The 22,631-nt window shown below is 50.4% G+C and overlaps 1 protein-coding gene across 2 annotated transcripts in view; it reads right to left on the bottom strand.

Annotated features, from left to right (window-relative positions):
* GRIN2A (glutamate ionotropic receptor NMDA type subunit 2A) overlaps nucleotides 1-22,363 on the bottom strand; it is a 131,804-nt gene extending 109,441 nt beyond the window's left edge. The window contains exons 1-2 of one of the 2 annotated variants that reach the window (XM_010213296.2): nucleotides 22,277-22,363; nucleotides 20,073-20,495 (exon numbers count right to left, since the gene is read on the bottom strand). In XM_010213296.2, the coding sequence (XP_010211598.2) occupies nucleotides 20,073-20,495; nucleotides 22,277-22,294 (441 nt within the window). In that variant the 5' untranslated portion in view covers nucleotides 22,295-22,363. Of the gene's footprint in view, nucleotides 1-20,072; nucleotides 20,496-21,139; nucleotides 21,227-22,276 lie in introns of those variants that run through there. The other variant, XM_088524596.1, reaches the window with a different exon arrangement.
* Between the last annotated feature and the right edge of the window lie 268 nt (nucleotides 22,364-22,631).

The following is a 22,631-nucleotide window of genomic DNA, read 5'->3' as shown; positions in this document are numbered from 1 at the left end:
ATTAATTTCCATTACTTGTTTCCTCATGCAAAATGGGTCAGTTTCTCACAATTGCAGTAAGTTTTGAGAGCAAACTAGTTTCTGGAAAGTTGTTTAGCAAAAACCGCCACAAAGTCCCTAGCTCAGAAGGGTGCAGGTGTTCACAGGAGAGTAACTGGGGTATTACCTGAGTAGGTTAGCACGGACTCAACTATTTTCAGGTATAGCTGACACTTTACAGGTTTGGCAAGTACAGATGCAGAAGCAAGCAGCACAATGTACAGAACAGGGTGTTTTCTTTGCCATGACATTCCTGGGAAAACGCTACCGACTGCCATTACACGCTGCAGAGAGAAGGCTGCCTTTGCCCCCCCACCCAGTTCCTCTGAGCTCTGCAAGCACAGCAGAAGGGACAGAGTGATACAACTACATAACCACCAAGTGAAAGGGAAAATACATCAGCAAATAGCCTGGTGAAACACTTTGATCAGAAAAGATGATGCCCTGAAACCTTTTCCTTGTTGCTTCTTCAACCCAGGTGAAATTCCTGGAATTATATGTGCTTTCACTATCCTACCAGGACCCATATTTAGCAAAACGCCGGGAGAATCTCGGCTGTTAAAGACTACAGGAAAGCTGCAGAAGGAAGGGGGAGCCATGGGAGCTCTTGGACGGGATGATGGCACTTCTGGCTCCTGCCCATTTGCCTTTAGATCTCATGAGATCTTTAGACCTCATGAGCAGCAGACAGAGCACTGAGAGCTGGGAGCGCCGCAAGTTCTGTGAAGCAGTAGCTCCAGGACATGTGATACCAGTTTGGAGTTTGTAAAACTTGAAAATTTCATGAAAAACTGCCTGGTCAGTAAGTCCTTTATGGCTATGAACCCTGCCCACCTACGATCCAGGTTACACATGGAAAGAGCATCCATAGCCAGGGAGATGCTGTCTGCACGTTTTCTTGGTGGCTGAAAGGTTTAAGAGCTGACGTCCTAGATGGGAAAGATAAGGAGATGTCACTCGGCCAAGACACACAGTCGTGAAGATGTTCTTAAAAGAATTATTCTTAATTTAAGCTGCAAAACAGAACTTCTCCAGTGATCCATTTCATAAACAGCTAATAGCTTCAGATAGCTTCAGACTTGATCTGTTTGCCTTCTGGTTCCAAAGTATGAGGGCAAAGAATCTCTAAGGGAGGTACTTAAACACCTACAATTTACACTCAAAGCAAGGCGCAATCGATTCTGACATACCTGTCCACAAATTGCATCCTTTTTTTCTGCAAAATTCAGGTTGTATATAGGATTAAAGCATCACCCAAGTAAAAAGTTTGGCTTTCACCTAACTTTCCTTCAGCCACTGTAACAAGCTGAATTTGGATGAAGCAAACCTAAGCTCTGGTCTTTTTATGAAAAACAGAAACTTCCTTCCTATGGGAAATGGTCATTCTAAATTCATCCTCACTCACAAACACTATGCTTTGAAGTTAATACTAAGTCACTGACAGTCTTTATTTTATCATGTAAACGCTGCATTAAAGGCTAAGGTAACCCTAGGGATGCCTACAGAGCCTATAAGTGATTGTTATGTGAACTGCAAATTAAGTTTATTTATATACATGAGGACTTGGTCCAAGGAGACAGACAGGAGCTTCTGCGGGAAGGACGCACATGACTTCGAGCGAGCCGTGGTCGGAACAAGGCGATGCCTCGGGATGCGAACGCCTGGCCTCTGCCGGGAACGCAGCGGCGCTCCAACCAGCGCGGGACGCTGGCACGGGGCGGCTGGAGCAGGGCGCCGCGGAGCAGGACCGCGGGTGGCCGCTGCAGGAGGAGCAGCAGCAGCAGCATGTGGGCGCTGGGACAGCACATCGCAAACCTTCCAACTGGGCCTTCCTTTCTGCAGCAGTTTCATTCCTCCTCTCTTTACTGAGGGAGCTGGGCCCGTTCAGCCTGAGGAAGAGAAGGCTGAGAGGAGACCTGAGCAGTGTCTACAAATACCTCAAGAGAGGCAGTGAGGAGGAAGGAGCTGGCCTCTTTTCAGTGGTGGCCACTGACAGAACTAGAGGTAATGGCCACAAACTGAAGCATCAAAAGCTCCACAGGAACTTAAGGAAAAATTTCTTGACAGTGAGAGTGACAGAGCCCTGGAACAGGCTGCCCAGAGAGGTTGTGGAGTCTCCTTCTCTGGAGATCTTCAAACCTGCTTGGACGCAGTCCTGTGCCACGTGCTCTAGGTGACCCTGCGTGTGCAGGGGGGTTGGACTAGATGACCTCTAGAGGTCCCTGCCAACCTTAAGGAATCCATGATTCTGTGATTCACCATCCCAACCCTTTCTGTGCCCCAGGCTCCTCCTCATACTGCAGTGGCCACCAGCTCCCCTCTTCCACCCAGGCGCTGCCCCTCGTCCCTCCTCACCATGTGGTCCCTCCTCGGGCCTCGCAGCATCCCCTCCCCCTGGCCGGGCGCAGGGGCACTGTGGGCAGGGATGGATGGGCTCGTGGGGCTGTCCCCTCAGGCTGCCACTCTGCACCACAGCAGCTCCCAGGAATGCAACGCAAAGCCAGCAGCCGCCTCCAGGCTGTCTCGTTCCTCAGCTCCCTGGGCTTTAAGGAACACATTGTGCTTCTCGCGGGGCTGCCAGGGAGCCAGAGAGGGGTCATGCCGCCCCGCACACGTGCCAGAAGCCCTGCCCGCGAGCAGCGAAGCAGCGCACGCACCGTCGCGCGGTAGCTGAAGGCGGGAGAACAGGAGTGCTATGGGACGGCCCTGCAGTGCCTGCCAGGGCTCCCCCACGCAGCAGGGCTGCCCGGGCCGCACGCACGGGTGATCCTGGAGAAGACCAGGAGCCGCTCGGAGCTGGCACACCTGACCCACACCATCTGCCCCCAGCTCCGCTTGTCAGCACAGGAGCTCCTCCCCACAACACCAATCGAGCACCAAAACCATGTGTCGGGGTCCCCGTGACACCCAGAGCTGGTGTCTCGCACAGTGCGGAGGGGTCCCAGCCCCGAACAGAGCAGCGGTGCCGCAAGGGCAGCGCCCAGTGCCTGCTGCGGCCACACAACAGCGGCAGGCGGCTCCAGCAGCTCCCTGGACACACTCAGGTGCCCCAACCAGGTCACACTTTCATTTTTGCACAAGATAAGCAGTTTTGTCCAGCCCGGAAATTTTTGCAGCCAAAAGCCTCATCCAGGTAACACTAAAGCTTCAGCTGAGCAATGGTCACCACTAAGGACACATCTACAGAAGCAGGCGGCACAGAGCTGCCACGACTACGACGTCGTTCACAGGGCCCCGAGCTCTTCTACTGCAGCTATGGGAGGAAGGAAAGGAGGCAGAACACAAGGAGGCAGAACACTAGGGGAACTCTTCTGCGCCCTCCCCAACAAATCTGATGCAAACATTGAAGACAAGCCCCGATTGAATTGTTTTTAACGAAGTTTTATGACTAGCCTCTTAGCCAGGAAGACATCCTCAAATACATCAAACAGATGTAAAATGATATAGTAATATCTTCTTGAATATTCAGAAGCTCACTTAATCAAAACTGCTCACCTCAGAGGGTTCATTAAAAAGCACAGCTCTCATTTCTAGACTGTAACTTTCCAATCACTACTGTTCATTCTAGCAAACGTACCCAACGATTGCGCTTCTCCCTCATCCTCAGACATTTCCCAGATGGCTGTTGCAACCTCCAGTTGCACTTTTTACTTCCTCAGCGGTGCAGTTAAGCATCAACATAAATAATTATGGCGCAGTGAAAAACCAAAGTTATGAAATTTCTGATTTCATAAGCATCTTTCTTTTAATAAAGGAGATTTATTCACACCAAAATAGCTTGCATGAGCTAAGGCATAAAGTTATGTCATTAAGTATACAGTCACATCAATTTTCCTTACCCATTTTCAACTTAAAAGTTCCTATTTTAAAATAACCTAAAATTGTTCCATAATGTTTAGCCTTTCTTAATGTTAGTTTCCACAGCCTCAATTTCCATTTCAATTAGACAAGATCTAAGTTAAATCTATTAAAAGAAAGACGCTCATGAAATCAGAAATATTTTCTCTGAAGTAAAGCATTTTAAATACAATCTGACTAGGTGCAATCACATTTATTTTTCACAGTCACACAAAATACCTGATTTTGGAGAGCTTTAAATGAAGACTGAGGTGGCCAGGCTGTGAAGCACAAGTGATGGTGGCCACGGTGAGAACCCGCCATACTCGGGAGCTCACCGGCACGTGGCTTCGCTCCGCTTTGCTTTGCCACTGAAAATCTTTGGCCTGTATCTCCAGGGGGGCTGAATATAAAAAAAGAAGATTCATCTACATTTCTTACCAGAAACCAGAGGGTCCCGATAAATTCTGTCCCGTATAGCAAAATAAGCTGTCCCAAAATGGGGTTGTGGAAAGGATTTTTTTTTTTTTGAAATTCCCAAGCAATATGAATTAGAAAAATACTACAACCAATAGTTTTACTTTCCAGCTGCTTCTGTATCCTCCCTCTTATAATTATGTAAGATGTTTGACTGTAATATGCCTAAAGCCATGTCATCCAGTAAACTCCAGCGGCGATCTCAAGGAGAGATGCTTTGCAATAAAACGCATCTTCAAGCCATGGGCTAAATATCGTATGAGCCATGGGTAAGTGCCTGGAACGAGGCAGCACGTTATGTTCTGGATGTGGGAGCCTCAGGCTGAACGGTTACTCGTGCAGAGGGGCGGATGCGCCGGGAACTGCAGAACCTTCCCGAGAACTGCTGTTACGCACGCGGGGCAGAGGGAGCGAGCAGGCGAAGATCTGGTATTGGAAGAGTCAGAGAAGACCCGGCACTGGGAGAGTCAGTGAAGACCTGGCATTGGTTGGGAGAGTCAGAGAAGACCTGGCGCTGGTTGGGAGAGTCAGAGAAGACCTGGCGTTGGTTGGGAGAGTCAGCAAAGACCTGGCGCTGGGAGAGTTAGAGAAGATCTGGCGCTGGGAGAGTCAGCGAAGATCTGGTGCTGGGAGAGTCGGCAAAGACCTGGCGTTGGTTGGCAGAGTCAGAGAAGACCTGGCATTGGGATAGTCAGTGAAGACCTGGCATTGGGAGAGTCAGCTGCAAAAAGCTGATGTGAGACACTGAACAGGAATCCTTTGCCCAGGTAGGTGCTGCAGGTGCAGCCTCCTGATGCAGTGAGGCAGAAGGTCACAACAAAGCCCAATGGCCAACAAAACCACTGCAGTGAGAGATGCAGGCGGAATCTACCTCCGAGAACATAATATCCCAAATTTCATTGTCTTTGAAGAGCCTCGGCAGAGAAATCCTTTGGAGCACAGAGCCCTGAGGCTCTCCACATTGCAGGGGAAACAGCTGCTAAGGCTGAAAACAGGAATGTATTTAAAGGAAAGCTGGTCTAAGAGGAATAACTCAAAAGAAAAGCCGTCATCCCACACTGCTGTGCCCTGCTCTGTACACTCCAGCTGAAAAGCTGTCTCCCTCCCACAGAACGGGAGGAGGGTCTCACATACTGTATTTTACAAATTAAATTAAGAAATTAATCTAGCAAAAGGAATATATTTTAAATTAAAGCAATGGAATTTAATGGATCTCAAGATACCCATGCAAAGTAGAAGGCAGCAGCTTTCGCACTGCTGCAGCCTCTGAGGCAAGCCCTAAATAGGCAAATCCTGCCCGTGCCCTTCCTGAACTAAGCTGATCACTCTTACGGAACTGTCATCGTCACTGGGGCACTTTCATATGCCCTTCTGAAGTGTTTTTGATACCAATGACTAAAAATGAAAGTTCAAGAAAGCAGGATGTACACAGAGGAAACGCACTGCTACGAACTCCTCAGGGCAAAACCCTGAGAGAAACACACACTCACCGCTGTGTCCCCAGGCTGTCCCTCCGCCACACTCCTTGTTAGGAGCGGGAGCAGCAGCAGCGCTGCGACTCTGCCCTCGCAGGGCTGCATGACGGGTCTAACCCCGCAGGCGCTGGCCTGGCTTGCCAACAGGCAGGCCGCGGGCCCGGAATGCCGGGACGAGGCCGCGGCTCCCCAGCCCCTGCGCGCGCCGGGATCCGCAGCGCTGCGGGAGCCTGCTCGAGTAACGCGCCGCCCGGCCTGCCGGGACGGGCTTCTCCAGCACTTACCCTCTGGCAGAACAACACTCCGCTCTGAAGAATTCAGCGACTGCTATCCCAAGAGAAGGACAGTTAACTGCAGCTTTGGCTCCGGTGGCACTCTGGACAAGAAGAGCCTTTTTAAAGCACTCTGTTGCTTGCCAGTACATAAATGGAAAAGGCCAGGTAAGTCCTACGTTTGGAATGTTTTTTGGTACACAGTTGTCCCTTTACACATCTACAATCTATTTTCACCTTCTTTTAATGTGGCCCAGAGAAAAATATCTTTAGAATAGCAAGCACTGCTTATGTTATAATGCATACACATAGCCTTGCAGCCAAGTTAACTAATGCATTTCATAGCACAAAGCCGATAGAACCCGGTTATCTCTTAGCAGTCCTAACAGCCCATATGTGTGTGGCAAGCAGAGAACAGGTCTATGTGCTCCTCTCCCATGGCGCCACTTCACGGAGCTGCTGCTCCCACAGCCCAGCAGGTTCCCAGGGTCCCAGCAGCGGAACCAGCTCCACAGGCTATGCCAGGGCTATTAACGATGACTGGCACGTTTAAAGGAAGAGCGTAATGTTGATAAGAACAGGAAACCACCAGATACCTATTTCTGCACTAAGCACGCTTCACGCCAGCAGCAGGGTACCTGTAGGACTTATTTTGCACTCTGCCACGCTGCAAAAGCTCCCAGCTTTCAGGCAGATCAGTAGATCCTCAGACACACATAATGCAAGAGAACGAGCAAGCCTGGCTCAGGAGCAAGATTTGCTTTTTGTCCTTCCCAGGCCAGCCGTGCACACACAAATCCTATTCCAGTGCAAGGGGAAGCAGCAGCTTTGCATGGGAATCCACAGCTCCCAGTACCACTCTGCTTTCCATATACGACGCCTGCAGTTTACCTGGCAGAGAATTCCTTCGGCCTCACCTCAGCACAGGGGCATTGCCCCTGAAGAACGTGCTCGCAGCGGCCTCCCGGCTCCCGGGTCCCAGCGGGCCCGGCAGTTCAGGCACAAGCTGCCGCACACACCTCCAGCTGGGCTTCTCTCTCCCAGCAAGGCGCCTCTCCGGGGAAAACAACAGGTTTTCTGGGCTTCCCAATTGCGGCACAGCGGTGAAAAGGCTGCAAAAGCTTAACTACGAAGTCAAGCTAAGGAGAATTATTACACAGTAGCTTGGGGAGGCTTTTGTTCTGTCTTCTCCAGGAACCCCAATAAAATGGTCTGTGTTACAGAAGTGAAGCATTTCAGTACCCAGAAACTGTATCACAGGTGTGTTGCGCAAGGCCACTTATTCGGGCAGGGCAGGTTATTTGATAAGGCCCAGGACTACGAAGAGCTAATGCAGTAAATATCTACTGGTGCATACTTGCTAGTGCCAAATTAACGTTCGTCCCCAGCATCTTGTTAGGGCACTCATTCCACAGGGGGCATTTCCAGCTTGGTTCCCTGGTGCTCTGCTTGGAAGAGCAGAGAGCTCGTAGCTCATCACTGCAATCTCTAGGAAGGCAGTTCCCAAGGAGAAAGAATTGCACGGCAGCATGGCAGGTACTGCAATGCCACAGGACAACAGAGTTTTTCATGTACCTGGTAGAGTCACTGGAGGACTCTGCTTACTGGAAGAGCTTGGACAAGATGGGAGAAGTTAGAATGGTAAGTGTCAAAGTGGGAAAATGTGTTGGATTAGTGATGATTTTTCCTGAAAAGTGCAATTGGCAGAAAATGCCTTTGTGACAGCAGAAATAATAGGAACCTGCAGTATGTTCTGTGACTGTAGCTTAGCCGGTCACTTCTTGCATATCTCCGTGTCTGCTACTGCCCACTGCTGCAGCCCTAAAACATGAGGGGGGCCCAGAAATTCTCCGTTAGCAGAGAGCAAGCGGGAGGAGGAAACGCTGCAGCGCGCCCCGCAGCCCGCGCCGAAACGGCGAGGCAGTCGGCACCGCCGGTATTCCCAGGGCACGAGCGGCTCCGGGGAAGCTGGTCTCCGAGGCCCAGGAGGTGCCCTCGGCACTTGTGTGCGTTCCTGCAGGGCAGAGCTGCGGCCGTAAAGCTGCTCGCACCTTACAGAAACACCTCAGCTTTGGCAACACCGCTTTCTGCGTGAACCTATTGCCTACCAAGACTGGCTAAACAGATCTTACAAACAGGGAAAACATACACATACATCAGTAGAAGGCACCGCAGAGGGCAATTCCTGAATCAAATGAGCAGCCAACATACCGTTAGCTCTGTGCACACACGTGGCTACATTCGCACTGGGATTAGATGCTTGGGGGACTCAAGATTTTCCTGAACATCTACTTAGGCACTTCGGCATCTTGGAGCTGAGACTGATGCTTAATCGAGACTGATTCTGAGGGCGGTTCTGACTAAAAGTTGAAGTTCTCGACATCACTTTCCGCCTGCTTGTTTCGGGGTTTTTGCAGAGGGGTCCCCGAGGCAGCACAAGCGCCGCGCGGGCTCACCACAGGCCACGGCGACGCGGCGCCCGGGGGCTGCTCTGTGCCCGTCGCTTTCGATCAGACACGTAGCTACGAGCAAGGGAATCTAAAAGACAACTGAAGCTTAAAAATATCTTTCCAAAGGTCTCCATGTGTCTGGCACCATGACTAGCACACAAGGCTGCATGGGGGACAGAGGGGAAGTGAGGGAAAAGAAAGCCCTAATCGGAAGAACGCAAAACTCCAAGCAGATGGGCTTGCAAAGCGGCGCAGGCATTTCCAACGGCATATTGATACAAATTGGAGGAACTGTAACATCACCCAGGGAGCGAGAATTACTGCCCCACAGTTTCCCTGTGAGGAAGGGGAGCCCCTGCCCGGGACAGGGCGAGAGGATCCTGGTGTCTCGGTGGCACCGGCAGCACTTTGCTTCCCTGCAAGACTCTGCTCCCTTTCCCCTCCTTTCTGCTTCGACATACAGCAAGGAACGACACACGATCCTCAGCTAAATCAGGAAAACCACACATGCTAAATGACACCAGCTTTGCTAATGCAGAGATTAAGCCATATTCCCCCACCAGAAAAAGGAAAGGGAATTCACAAGCCGACACTACCACTTTCCAACGCATCGGACTGCCCTGTTTAACAGCATGGGGCCGTGCACCCAAAGCACAGATAAGATTTGTGGTTCAGGATAAGATGCATCCATCACACCTCCATGCCCTCCTTCACCTTCCTCCCCGTGCAGGCAGGCCAGGGACACTGCAGCAACGCCAAAAACCACCCTGGGAACCCGAGGCCGCTTGGAGCCGCTCGCTGCTCTCCCTCAGGAGCAAAACGCGGCGGCTGCAGCGGCTTCCTGCAGCACCTCCACACCTGGGCCTGGCCTCGCCTGCATGCACCACCACCTATTCACATCAATAAGCACTTTATCACAAAATAACGGACTTCTGCAGGTCCCTGCAAAAGCAACAGCTGCAAGAACCAAACAGATTATGCTAATTCCAATATTAATGAAGTCTGGAAGAAACCCGAATTGCTTCAGGGAAGAAAAAAGCACCATCACTATGAAAGAATTTATCTGAATTGCTGTTCAGTCATTTCCAAAGTAAAAATTATTTATAAACAGCACCGCTCGTGCTGCAGACCGTATGTAGCATCCATCAGCACATCACTTCGGCCCTGCTCTCCACCTGCAGTAAATCGTCAGCACACTTAGAGTCACACACGGCAGGGACCGATTTCTGAAGCTACAACAGAACTAGCCAGGCCAATTCCAGGATGCGGGGGACTAACTGCAGACACAATCCCCAAATTTCCTGTACAGGGAAGGAAAATTATTCTCTTTCTAACGGAGATACTAGCAAAAAGGCTTTAGGAAAACACGTGCCTAATTGTGGACCTCACTGGCACAGAAGAGCTTACTACATACAACCAGTTATTAGCAAGATGTTCCCAGTTTGGTGCTATTAAACTCCATTATATTCCATTCTTATTTCACTCATCTACATTTTGACAAAATACCTGATGTTTTCTAGCTGCTAAGTTCAGTACAACTGCAAATTGCAAAATTAATCAGGAATCTGATAAATTCTCTATCTTATGTTCCTGCAAACATGCAATACTTTCTTATGGAAATGCATCTTACCCAGTGAGTTCAACATGTTGCTCTTTAGCTCTGCTTTTATCCTCCAAAGAGTTTCATTATTTTTAGTCATGGTCAACAGACAAAACAAATATTTTAAAATCAAAATAAAGAGTGACAATGAACAACGCAGAGATTTTAATCCTATCTACCCGGTTATGGAGAGAACTGCTAAAATCTGGGTTAATCCTTCCAATCCTTAGTCAGAAAGGAGAGTCTGTGCAACTGAAATAGGGTGCCAGAATTAGATTTGCTTATGGCAAAGATTCGATTAAGCCAAAAATTAAGATCTTGCCCAGAGTCAGAAATAGTTTAATTTGAAATCAAAATAGTGCGTTTCTGCAGACACCTACTACAATCCAGAAGAGCTGTTAATGCTGAGCTCAAGTTCTTAGCCCTTCTCTGAGCAGGAAATTAATTTGGGCCAAATCCCAGGCGCCAAGGACAAGTGCCGGGTGGCAGCACCGTGACTGACTGAAGACCAACTTTGGCTGGGAAGAGCACAGAAATAGTTTCACATATTGCAGCTTCATGAACCATATGTGCACACACAGACTGCTGGAAGCTTCAACTACTTTCTCTTTGCCACTGTACCCAAAAGCATGATGCACACGTTAGCTGCAAAATATCTATTTCCATTTCTCTGCGCTGGGTCTATTTTTAGCAAATGGATCACGAACGCCAGCACAGAAATTGCTAAAAGCAAAAGATGGAGGGTAGCACTGCCCAACGAGCCACTTACCTGCAGCTTCCTTGCACGATGGCCAGAAATCTGTGCAGATCAGGCTGGATTACATCTAAATTAAAGGGGCCTGAATTTGCTGACACAAGCTTTCATAGGACAACTGTATCAAGGCAGAAGTTTGTGTTTGTTTTTCCCAAGGAAATACAGGCGGGATGGAAAAGGGGCACAGACATTTTTGGATGTGAGCCTGTGAGGTTTATGCTCCACAACGTCCACCCCGGGCACAGAGCAGCAACCCGCACGCCAGGACAGCCAGAGGCTCCCGGCTGCCGCACGAGCCTGTCCTGCGACCACTGTCACTGCCCGTCTGGGGGCTCCGCTCGGGCAAGGCTTTTGGAAGTTACTTCAGGAACAGACTCTCTGCAGACGGAAAAACAAATAATTAAACCAGTCCAACAGGGAGTAACCGTACAGATTTGATATAGGAAGCTGAGGGAGCGAGAACATTTTCCTTAGACACTGTGTTCACAGTGCCTTTGCTCACCTCTTCTGTGGGCAGCTTGGAAAGGCTGGCAGGCCTGTGCTTTGTTTACCAGCCCTGCGAAGGAAAGGAGCCCAGGCTGGGAAGCCAGCAACGCGAGGCCCGTTTCAGCTCAGGTTTTCCCCCGCTTCGAGGCACTGCCCACTAAGGTGTCACTGCGCAGCAGGGGGACAAACACGGGAGTACAGATTCCCGAGCCGCTCTGCACTGCAGGATGAAGCAAGTCCCTGTTTCAGGACGTCGGGCTCTTGCTGCGAGCAGCACGATCGAGCGCGCAGTCCTGCAGAGGGGGGTCCGCAGCGAGGCGCAGGCCGGGCCACGCGCGGGCGAAGGCGCCGGGAAGGGCCGTGCGCTGCGGCCCTGCTCCCGGCTAACGCCCGCTCCCGGCTGCCACGCTAACCACCCGCACGCTCACCTAAATTGTATATTCGGAAACCATAGGATGCGCTTTTAATCACTAATGGGAAAGGCAAACACATTTGTATACACTGAAAAGCTACTGAAAACTGCTCAAAATATTTTAAAAGCACCAGGATTTTTTTGTCCTTTACATCTGTCCTCTATCACCCATTTAGTGCAATATGACTTATTCACTCCTTGCTAGAAATATTCCAAAAATTCTTATGCTTCAAAATGGTGGTAGATAGTAAAGAACAGTCATGGCAAAGCAGAAGAGATTGTAGTGAGAAGCCTGTGTCCCGGGGAAGGTTAAAAAGGAAAAGCGTGTGCTACATGACCTTACGTGAAAAAAAAATGCAATAACATCTGGCAAATATCATGAAGGACATTTGCTGACTTTGGTCAACTGGGGAGAAAAAAAAAGAGATGATACAAACAGTATTTTTCTATTTGCAAGTGAGCTTGCCCTGGAAGAAGCGCCAAACCAAGACGCTCCTCATGTGGCACTTCCCCATATTTCCTTCTCGGAATATGTTGCTGGTTTTCACCCTCGTGAAATAACCAAACTCGTTCAATCCACCCCAGCATTTCTGTAATTCTTGTTGTGCAGCTTTGTGTGGGGCATGTAACCACAGGCCAAGTTCCAAGCACCAGGAAACAGGCAGCTTGAAATAACATTTTGCAGAAATTGCAGGGCCCGTTTGCATGGCCGGTGCAGGAGAGGACTGGGGAATCAACAGCGCCATGTGCAGCAATTTGTTTTCATCCATTTCCATGTCAGCCACGTCCCCAAGCACTCTGAAGTCCCCAGTGGGAAACCTCAAATTCTGATCAACTACACTGAGAATCAGTGATAGATGAATGGAATCTTAATATATTTTCACATGGCCGTCCTAAAATCCAAAATAATTGCCAGTCCTCTAAAGCACCTAATCGAAGTGTTCAGAGAGAATATTGGCATAGGTAGAAAGGAAAAAAAAAGTACATTTGCTGCTACAAATTCTTTTGATAGAAGAGGAGGATTGCCTAGGGATTACCTTGGTGTAGGTCAGTGCTGGACGCACTAGCCAGGAGGGAGCACAGCAGAATTAGGGGGGACAGCACCCGCAGGCTGGGGGGACCCCAACACCCACTCAGAGTCCTGGGGACTATGAGAACTCACGAAAGGCAGCGGGGCAATTGAGACGTCATTAGCAGAGGGATGCACAGACAGGGGTGCTCCGGCAACTTCCCTGCAGCCAGCAGGCCAAGCAACACGCCACGGAGCCCTTGGAAAAGGCACAGCATTGCCCAGAATCCCAAGCCAGGGATCCAGCAGAATTACCGAGAGAGAAACTAGGCTTCAAGTTTGCATCTTTTGGGGGTTTTTTCCATACTTTTCTCCATGTGCAAACAGGCCCCTTTCATTACAGGGGAGCAGTTCCTGCTGCTACTGCATTGCCACTAAGGTGGCCCTGGCTAGTCGTAGTCCCCACCGGCCCATGCGCCGGTGCAGGATGCCAGGGAAAGGAGCCCCTTGGCTCGGGTCACGGCTGAGGCTGCAAGAGAAAGGGCAAATGGATGGGCACAAAGGAAGGCAACGAGAGGGTGGCATTAGAAGCAGCTGTTTGGGGAAGGAGATTTGCATATAGAGAGCCCTGCAGAAGAAAAACAGCCTGAGAGCAAGCGATCTAAGCAAGTTGTTTCTTTTCACAACTCCTGCACCAATTCAATTTGCTGTTACCTAGTTAAGTGTTACGGCTTCATGTTTGGCATGCTAAGCGTGCCGCCATCCACAGCAGCTTTCGTTAGATGTGAGATTTCACAACAGGAAATTTCAGCTGTTTTGCAGATAACAGAGTGAGTTCAAACACCTAAAGCCAGAGGAGGGGATGCCGAGTTGATCAAAACAAAACAAACCAGATGCAGACAGCTTCATCACTACAAGGTAATGGTGACTATCCAAAACGGACCTTCCTGAATGTTACTTGGCTGGAACGCAGGCGGCTTCCAGAGTTTCTGCATCTGTTTTCTTATGATGAATTCGCAAGCCTTATCTTTTCCCAATTAGGTATTTCATAGAGCTGTGGTGCTTCTGCCAACACAATTTACCCAGAACTCTTAATTAGCCTCACACACAAAAAAATAACATGTAATTTGTTTGGTAATTATATGTTTCTGCAATTCCTAAAAGCAACTCATTATAGGAATGTTGTGCACTTAGAACAGATTACCTTAATTCTATTTTCTGTTTATCCAATTATAACTGTCGCTCCTAATTGTGTTGTAAATTGTGTCGAGCTGGAAGGTGGCTATAAAACCCTTGCTCCTTCTTCTTTCATAGTGGCTTTACATATGCAATGTGTTGCCACTAGACACAAAATCAATGTAGTGAAAACAAACCATTCCTGTTAGCTCTAGTCGTGTGGAAAGAGAAGCTGGTAAATACAGGCGGTCAAAACTTTACATCACCAAGATGACCAGCACAGAATCCTGAAACAGAAGTTAGGACCCTAGAAGCAAGACACAGTGTCTAAAGAGGAACCGAACACCAGCTAAGCTGCTTAGCAGCCGGCAGTGCCATGGATTAAACGCGCTGCTGAGACTGGGCTGCATGGAGGCACCGGCGGCCGCAGGGCAAGGCCAGCAGTGACCCCGCGGTGACACGGAAACAGCCCGGCCTAGCTGCATCGAAAGGCAACGTGAAATTTCGTTCCCCAAATTACAACACTGACTGTAAGAGTGTCAGAGCGGTCTTACACTGGAACAGCTCTATGTGGGAGCTTACTTTAAAAGCCCATTTTAGAAAGGGCACGTGGTGCTAACATGGGAAGCGTGCGCTCCCCTAGCCGACTTCGCTTCCATCTTCGCTTCCACAGGAGGAGTCTGCTCTAGCGAGCTTCCTAGAAACGGGAATATCCACCCCGCTGGGAAGCTGCCTTCTTTCCTTGGCTGCTTTACCACTCAGCCTTGCACTGGCACGCGGACCAGGACAGTGGCAACAGCTTTCATTGCCCAAGTTGCCCAGAACTACAGGTTTAGGAAGGATTTCTTTAATCCGTGCAGGATGCACTAACAGTCGATACTAAAACCAGATGTCGGTCACAAATTTGCAAGTCAGGGCTGCAGGAGCTGCAGACCTTTTCCCAGAGGAATTTAGCTCTTCCCTCAATGGTAAATTGCTTTGGCTTCTGGGCTCTCCTCCTCTCAGGCCACCCCGGCTCACAGCACTCAGCCTGCCCGCACGCGAGCTCCGAGGAAGGCAGCGGGGCGGCGCGGGCCACGGCACGGCCTGCCCGCACCCTGGCGTCGCCCTTCCCCGCACCCCTCCCTGCGATGCCCGGGGACAGCGGTGACACAGCAGCGCAGGGCTCGCCGGGCACCACGCGAGCCAGGGCCCTCTCCCGGGCCCAAGGGGAGAGGCTCGTGGCCGGCACAGCGAACCGCGTGCGCTCCCGCGGCCTGCGCAGCCAGCGCCGCTGCGAGCACAGGCCTGCCCGCCCAAGGGCATTACGTCTAAATCCAATAGAAGTGGCCAGTGATGCCGCTCCGTTTTTATTTATTTATTTCAGTGAAGTACTGAAGAAAATGCCCCAAGGATTTAAACAAACAATATGGTGACAGATGGCTTGGAGACGATCCAGGCTGGGCTCCCTCTGTAAAATCCACACAACTCCAGAGCTCAGGGAGAGGGAGGCAGAGGAGGAGGGGGCAGAACGGAGTGCAAGGAGAAGAGCAGGAGCGTGCACCAAGCTGCCCCGCTCGTCACAGGGCTTAACGGACAGGAAACAGTTGGGGCCTGCCAGGCTTTGCTTTCCCGCTGGTGCACGGTGCTGCTTTCCTGGCACGGCACCGGCCACGTGCATCCTCGGGCACCGCTGGCGCCAGGCTGGCGACCACCCCGGGCAGAGCTCAGCAGAAGGGCCTCATTCCCTCACCTCATCCATCTCGCCAGGACATTTCGAGGATAACTGCAAGCATTTAATATCAGCAAGGATTATGGTACCTGGAAACAGAAGACAACACTGCAGATAATGAGCATCTTCACTGATGTGCAAGAGACTTTTTAAATATTTGTGGATAGTCCTATCGATTTTGTGGATGTGGTCAAGTGGATACAGTCTTGCAAGAGGTCTCCACAACATTTTTGTTGCAGTTCAAAATAAAACTCAATTCCCAAAAGTTATGCTTGCCATAGCAGCAGAAGGAAGGAAGGAATGAAAGAAATAAATCATGTTTAGCTGCTCCTTTTGCATGAGGCAGAAGCTGGAAATATTACTTACGTACAATGGAAGCAAGATGGGAGAAGTGCAAGATATTATTTCTAGACGTGAAATATAAGGTAAATGAATATAGCTGGTTTTTACTATACACTTGAATTTTCTAATCTTTTGTAGAATCAACCATGGCCAAAAGTTAACATGATGCTCAGGAGTGCAGTACCATGTTTGTGTCAATAACAGTTATCAGTAAGTGCAAATTAAGAAACCTAAATATAAGATTTTTCTGCAAAAACACAAGACCTCTTTTTGGGATCAACCAGATGAGCGGGACAGAGCCTCCGCCAGCCTGGCGGCTCGCAATGAAGCTGCACCAAGTGATGAGCCCAGCATCTCCAGCAGAGATTCTGCTGGAGAAGAAATCAAACTCCCCCTCCATTCATCCCAAATGTTTGTAAAACGTTAAGTGAAACACGCTTAAGCACATAAAGAAAGAAAACACACGCATTGCTTCGATGCGGACACCTCCCTATGAAGATACGTTGCAGAGGAACTGCCAGAGCAGAGCTCAAGGGTGCATCCTGCTGAGGAGGGAAGGCTCAGTACCAGGGCCAGGGTGGGGATAGGTGCTGCACACATTAACCAGTTGGACACCCAAGTGTGGAATGGTTTTCGTGTCCCAGGAACACAGGAGAACACAGCGACGCCAGGCAGATCCCTCCCAAGATGAGAACAAGAGGCAATGCAAATCTTGCAAGTACATCAGTGAAATACTTGGAAGATGGCCACGCGCAGAGAATGATTCCACAGGGTCCAAGGGTTGAGCTCGCTACCTATTGCCCGTCCAGACGGCCCTGCGGCGCAGCAGGCGCGGGTCAGCAGTGCGCCCTTCTGGTAGCCACGGCCAGCCGTAGCCGGGGCCGCACTGCGAGCAGGAGGGCCCATCCCAGCCCGCGGGCCCAGGCTGCAGCCCAAAGAGCCACGGCTGGATCAGGTCACCTCCAGCGAGCCCTTCTAACCCCGAGTATTCCACAAGCCCCTGCTTACTTATTGGGACAAAAGGCTTTTGGCAAAAGGGAACCTCGAAGCTGGTAATAGTTGTAAAAGGGCTTTCATACTAACCTAAGAAAAGTCATTATTGTGACTAGAAAGAATATAGTTGGCAGCAATAATTTAAGCAAACATTATACTTATTTGGGGGAAAAGCAAAAGTCTATTTTGCTTAACATTTCTAGAGCTGTTTCCAGAAACATCACTTCATTGGAGACCCACTGGAAACCTGCCACCCCCTTGGATGCTACTGAGCGGTGCACCCTGACTGCCAGTGCTTCCCCCAGAGCAAGACACTTGTCCAAGTGTTTGTCCTTCAGGATCTCCACGCTGCCCAGGGGGAATGCTAACAGCGTATTGGGCTGCCGGGGGATCCCATTTATCCTGGAAGTGTCACGCTGGCTTCTTGGTAAGGTCCTGACAGCAGATGTTGGGTGAAGACAGGTCAGATGGCACCAGCTTTGCTGGCCGATCTCTGAACCCCACACGTCTGCCGTGATTTTCATAGCCCGTATCCAGCGACACTCCTCCTTGCAGCTGAGCTCATACCAGCCCGAGGCAGCGGCGAGAGAGGAGGCGTCTGGCCCTCGGCAGAGCCGCGGCATCAGAACAGCGCCGTGCGGGACGGCGTGCTGCCCGCCACTGCCTGCAGCAGCCAGCGTGGCCTGGAATGTGTGCGTGGATCCTGTCTAGGCACCTGGAGGACTTGTGATTTTATTGAGGAGATGGATCTTCAAATGAAGTTCCCATCAAAGCAGTACTTAACAATACGGAGCAGGGCGCTCCCACGAGGTCTCTGGAAGAAGAGAACACTAGAGGTGACGAGGTGACAAGTCTCACTCCTGCGTCCCAGCGAGATCACATTTAGGGCAGTTCATAACGATACCTGGCCTCAGTGCCCGGCAGACCACAAACACACGGGTACTGCCTACACACACGCACAGATTTGGAAGAAGTGTGTGTTTTGACCGAAATCTTAACACTGGCTTGGCTCAAAACCCTGACAGTTTCACACTTGCAGTCCTTCTCCACTCTGCCTTTACAGCAGCACTGCACATCTTTTACCTCCACCCACCCGGGATTCAGTCCCAATTGAAGGGGAATTCAGAGACACATGCGAGCCTCCCTCCTGTGGTCTTCCATCTCCGCGTGCAAAACACACTGCTCATCAAGTTAAAAATTAAGGCTATTTTGGTTACCTGAGCAAGCCCTTCCTTCAGCCTCTTTGAGCCACTGCACACTGGCAGACGGCTCTACTGGACTGTCTTATCACGCAACGGAACAAGCTCCATTTCCCAAGAGCAATCTTAGAAGCTAAGTTTCAGCAAGAAAATATTTCAGTAACAAACTGCAATGGCCCTCAAAAGCAAAGGCGATAATAATAATAGCAATATTAATGAATAATAGAATAAATAATAGAAATACTATTCACACACCGAGACAGGAAAAATACACCTATTTCACTTTCTAGAGCCCTCTGTGCAAGCATAAAAAAAAAAAAATCTGTATCAGTAACATCCTGCATCAAGTACTGAGCATGAAGCTGAAGTCATAAGGATTTTTCCCAATGCTCCATCACTCATGGGGTCTGGGGTCTTCAGTTGCAAATGTTTTTATACCAGTTTATACCAGGAGAAAAAGTGAAGTACATTAGTACATGTACATTAGTAACGTACATGAAGTACATTCAATAAAACGCCTAAGTACATACAATTTGAAGAAGAGCAGCGCAGCTGTACCGCAGCTGAACGCCTACAGATTACCTGTTGCTGTGACCTGGCCACTGCCTTAATGCCAGTTCGCAGCACGGGCTGCAGCGATTGCTCGGTATTAATCAGGGCTCCAGGCTGTTGCTACAGCCTCTCTGCAGTAATTCAGCACTAACTTGGACCTTCATATGACAAGTTTTAAAGGTAACTTGCTCAAAACACTAAGAAATAAGATAATGTTATTCCCAGTTAGTTAATTCCCAGTTAGTAAAGAGAGAAAAAGTTAGGGAAATGCTACAGTGATTCCTCCGCTGCAACTAATCACTGCAGCTCTCCTGCAGCCTCTTTCCCCTGGTTAGGGACCAACGTATCCAACTGCCTTCTCACATAGATTCAGGGAATGCTTGAAGTCCTAATCGAAAGCCAACAATAAGTAATAAGAAACCCTAGAAGTACCAAGAAATGAGTAAAACAATACAAAAGCTGCTGTGCTGCTCCGCCAGGCCCCTCATAGCAGCCCGGCCAAGAGCTGAGGCTCAGGGGCGCTGAGCGCCCGCTGGTGCCAGAGCCGGAGCCTCAATCGCTTCCCGAGCACCCGTGCAGTGAGGGGCGAATTAAGAGAATCAGGAGAGCGCTGAGGAGGATGAGCTGCATACGTGAGTCACACACGTCTGCCGTTGCACAGCCTTACAGCACATTATATAAAGAAGTGTTTTCCAACAAAACAAATTTGTCATTATCTGCACAGTTCAGCAACCACACTGCAGATTTGCATGCAGTAGAGTATGAACTTAAACTGCCAGTTAGCAGAACTCCAACTTAATGAATACAGCGAATATAAGGGGCTGTTTGCCAGACTACTTAATTTATAAGTGACAGCAGATCACAAACCACCAGTCCAACGTGAATGTTCTGTAACACCGAGCACTGCACAATTGCATTCGTTTATAATTTTCTGTCTTCTTCATATAATCATTTTATTGGCCTACTTTGTTGTTACTTTTAAAGCAATATGTCATATTTGCTAGCAAAATTTCTAAGCTAATCAGCATTCAGTTTGGTAGAGAATAAAGTTTCATCAGGACTTTCACAGTGGAAGAAAGTTGAGTTTCAGACATGAATGCCAAAGTATTTCAGAATATTCAATGAGCAGTCAAGAAGTGCACTGCTCCATATCTTTCATTCTTTTTCAAAGTACAAAGAGGACCATTAGAGCTATCCTTTTCCGAACTGCATGTGATGATTATTCACTATAGAGATCAACAGAGTGAAGTACATTAGACTACCAAAAGCTTTGAATAAGTTTTCCTACCTTGTCTGCCATTATCATGGAGGCCCCGCCGTGAATTCCAAGAATCGGAATAGAAGTCTGAGATGAAATAAAATCCAAAATCTGAGCTACTGCCTCCTGATCCGTATCGTCTCCAAAAACCACTCCATGGATCTTGGTGCCTGACATCAAGTCACAGACATGTGTTATGATGCTCTTAGGGTCAGTCTGGTTCACCAGCAGGGTCACTACGTTGACATCAACCGTCAGGTCTGCTGACATTTCCCTGGTCCACAGAGCTCGGATATCTCTCTCTGTGATATACTTGGTCCTTCCCAAAATCACTGCAATGTTAAGGACAGGATAATTTTTCTCTGCTCCATGAACAAGATCCAAAGGCGCCAGAAGAGCTTGAAGTACCAGGAGAGCACAGCCAATTTTCCTCATCTTTGCCAGCTTTGTACCCTGTAAAAATGATCACATTGCATAAGAGAGGCAAAAAAAGGCATAGAGAGGAAATATATATATATATAAATACTGTATATCTCCAACGAAGTTTTTAAACAGAAAGCATCTGGACACAATGCAGACTTTAGCAGCTCCTCACAGTGTGTTCTTCACCTTAGTTTCAATTCAAGCCCCTTACCTCCCACCAAAAAGGTGCCTTGCCAGTGACAGATTATATTATAACTGGCCTCCCACAAGCTATGCAAAAAATGTAGCACAAGTCCAGAGGAAAGACCCATTAATATGCTTCTTGGATGGCTAAAAAAAATAAAATGACCAAAACCATCAAAAATGGACATTCTTCTCTTTATCCTTGTCCTCCTAAAAAAATGGTAATGCACAAATCTGGATTCATTTGTCTTGAGCAGCTATTCAAAATTTAGACTAATAGGAAGATGTGTTTTCCCTTAAAATGCTAAAAGGGAGCCAGAAGTCTGTTGGAAACCACAGCCCGCGGACTCCACGCATCTTGCAGGGGCCCAGAAACGGGCTTAGTCCTGAAGATCTCTCCTAGAGAGCTGCTGCTTGTGCAGAGGCTGCTGCGTCTCTGGAAGGGCTTCAGCAGCACGGCATCCTGCCTTCGTTCCGCTCCCTCCTCTCGCGCAGCCTTCACTTGAGCGTCTCAGGAGTCCTGCTCTCAGACTCCAAGTTGTCAGCGGCGAAGGGGAGGGTGCTCCGTGAACGAGCATCCCCGCACGGGCTTACTTCATACCTCCACTGCATCTCTGGAGGGGGCTGAATACAGAGCGAGTGGGACGGGGAGAGCGATGAGCCGTGGAGGAGATCTGAGCTGTCTGGAGGAGGGAGAAGGGGGCGCACGGGTCTGACTCGGCAAGATCGCCCCGGGGGATCTCCGCCCCCGGACCCGGCTCTCCGCTAGCTGCAAGGGGGAGTCCCCGTGCCGCCAGGAGCCGACCTGGTGGCGAAGCATCTTGCAGGAGCGCTAGCGCGGCGGCCCAGGCGGGGCGGGGGGCATTTGTCAGCTCTCCCCTGCGAGCCACGCGCACCCCCATCAGGCACGCTCGCGCCCCCGGGGCAGCGCGTGCTGCATGTCCCCTCCCGCCGGAGGGGGCACGGAGCACTCAGGAGCCCATCTAAGTGCCAAGCCCCGGGCTGCCCGAGCGCCGCAGTGCCCGGCGAGGGCCACGGAGGGAACCCGAGCCGGCCCCGCGCGCCCCGAGCCCGCAGGAGGAGGAACAGGAAGGCGAGGGACGAGGGAGGACTGGGGCACGGCCGCCTCCCCGCGCCCGCGCGGCGGCTGCGGCTCCCGCCCGCGGCACCGCGGCGCCCCCCGGCGGCCGCGCCGCGCCCCTGCCCGGCGCCGCAGGACGGCAGCGGGGCCGCCGCGGGCTCGGGAGCGGAGCGGGAGATGTCGTTAGGGCGTGAACGGGGCAACGACACAAGCCGGGGAGCGAAACAGAGCGACTAGAGCCCCAGTGCGGGGCATCAAATTAACGCGGCGGGACCGCGGCCACACGAGCAGGGCAGGAGGTTCCCCGGGAGCTCCAAACAAGCACCCCGCAGGGAACAGCTCCCGCGGGCCGGGACAGCCTCTTCTGCTCCCGTAAGGGCCCCGCTTCGGCTCGCGCCGAGCCCCGCGCACCCGCCCGCGGGCTCAGGCTGCCGGGACTCCCCCCTAGTCCCAGCGAATCCGCGTGTTTTAAAGACACCGCTGAAACGAGCCGCGGCCGCCAAAAGCCGCACCGGCCGCAGGTGCCCGGCTGCCGCGCGGTACTTACTGCATTCTCCCTCCACATAGCGCCAGCTCTGGGGTCCTCCGAGGCATTTCAGTGGATTCCTTTGCGAACAGCGAGGTGGCGAGAAAAAAAAAAGTCCTTTAATCCCTGGATTTCATCCTGCAACTTGCTCCCAGCGCAGTAAACAGCAGCGGGCAGCTCTGGCGGCGCTGGCAACTCCCCTCGCTCAAGTTCAGCGGAGCCGCCGCCGCCGCGCCGAGCTCTGCACTTTTGGCAGGAGCCACCCAGGCGCCTTCATCTTTTTTTTTTTTTTTTTTTTTTTTTTTTCCTCTCTCTCTCCCCTCCCTCCCTCCTCTTTTCCCTCCCTCTTTTAAAGGGCAGTCGCGAGGCTGCTCAC

Source organism: Tinamus guttatus, unplaced genomic scaffold (assembly GCF_059628265.1).
Source record: "Tinamus guttatus ecotype Peru unplaced genomic scaffold, ASM5962826v1 Tinamus_guttatus_pri_ptg000212l, whole genome shotgun sequence".
Classification (NCBI taxonomy): Eukaryota; Metazoa; Chordata; class Aves; order Tinamiformes; family Tinamidae; genus Tinamus; species Tinamus guttatus.
This window is presented reverse-complemented; position numbering and strand designations above follow the sequence as displayed.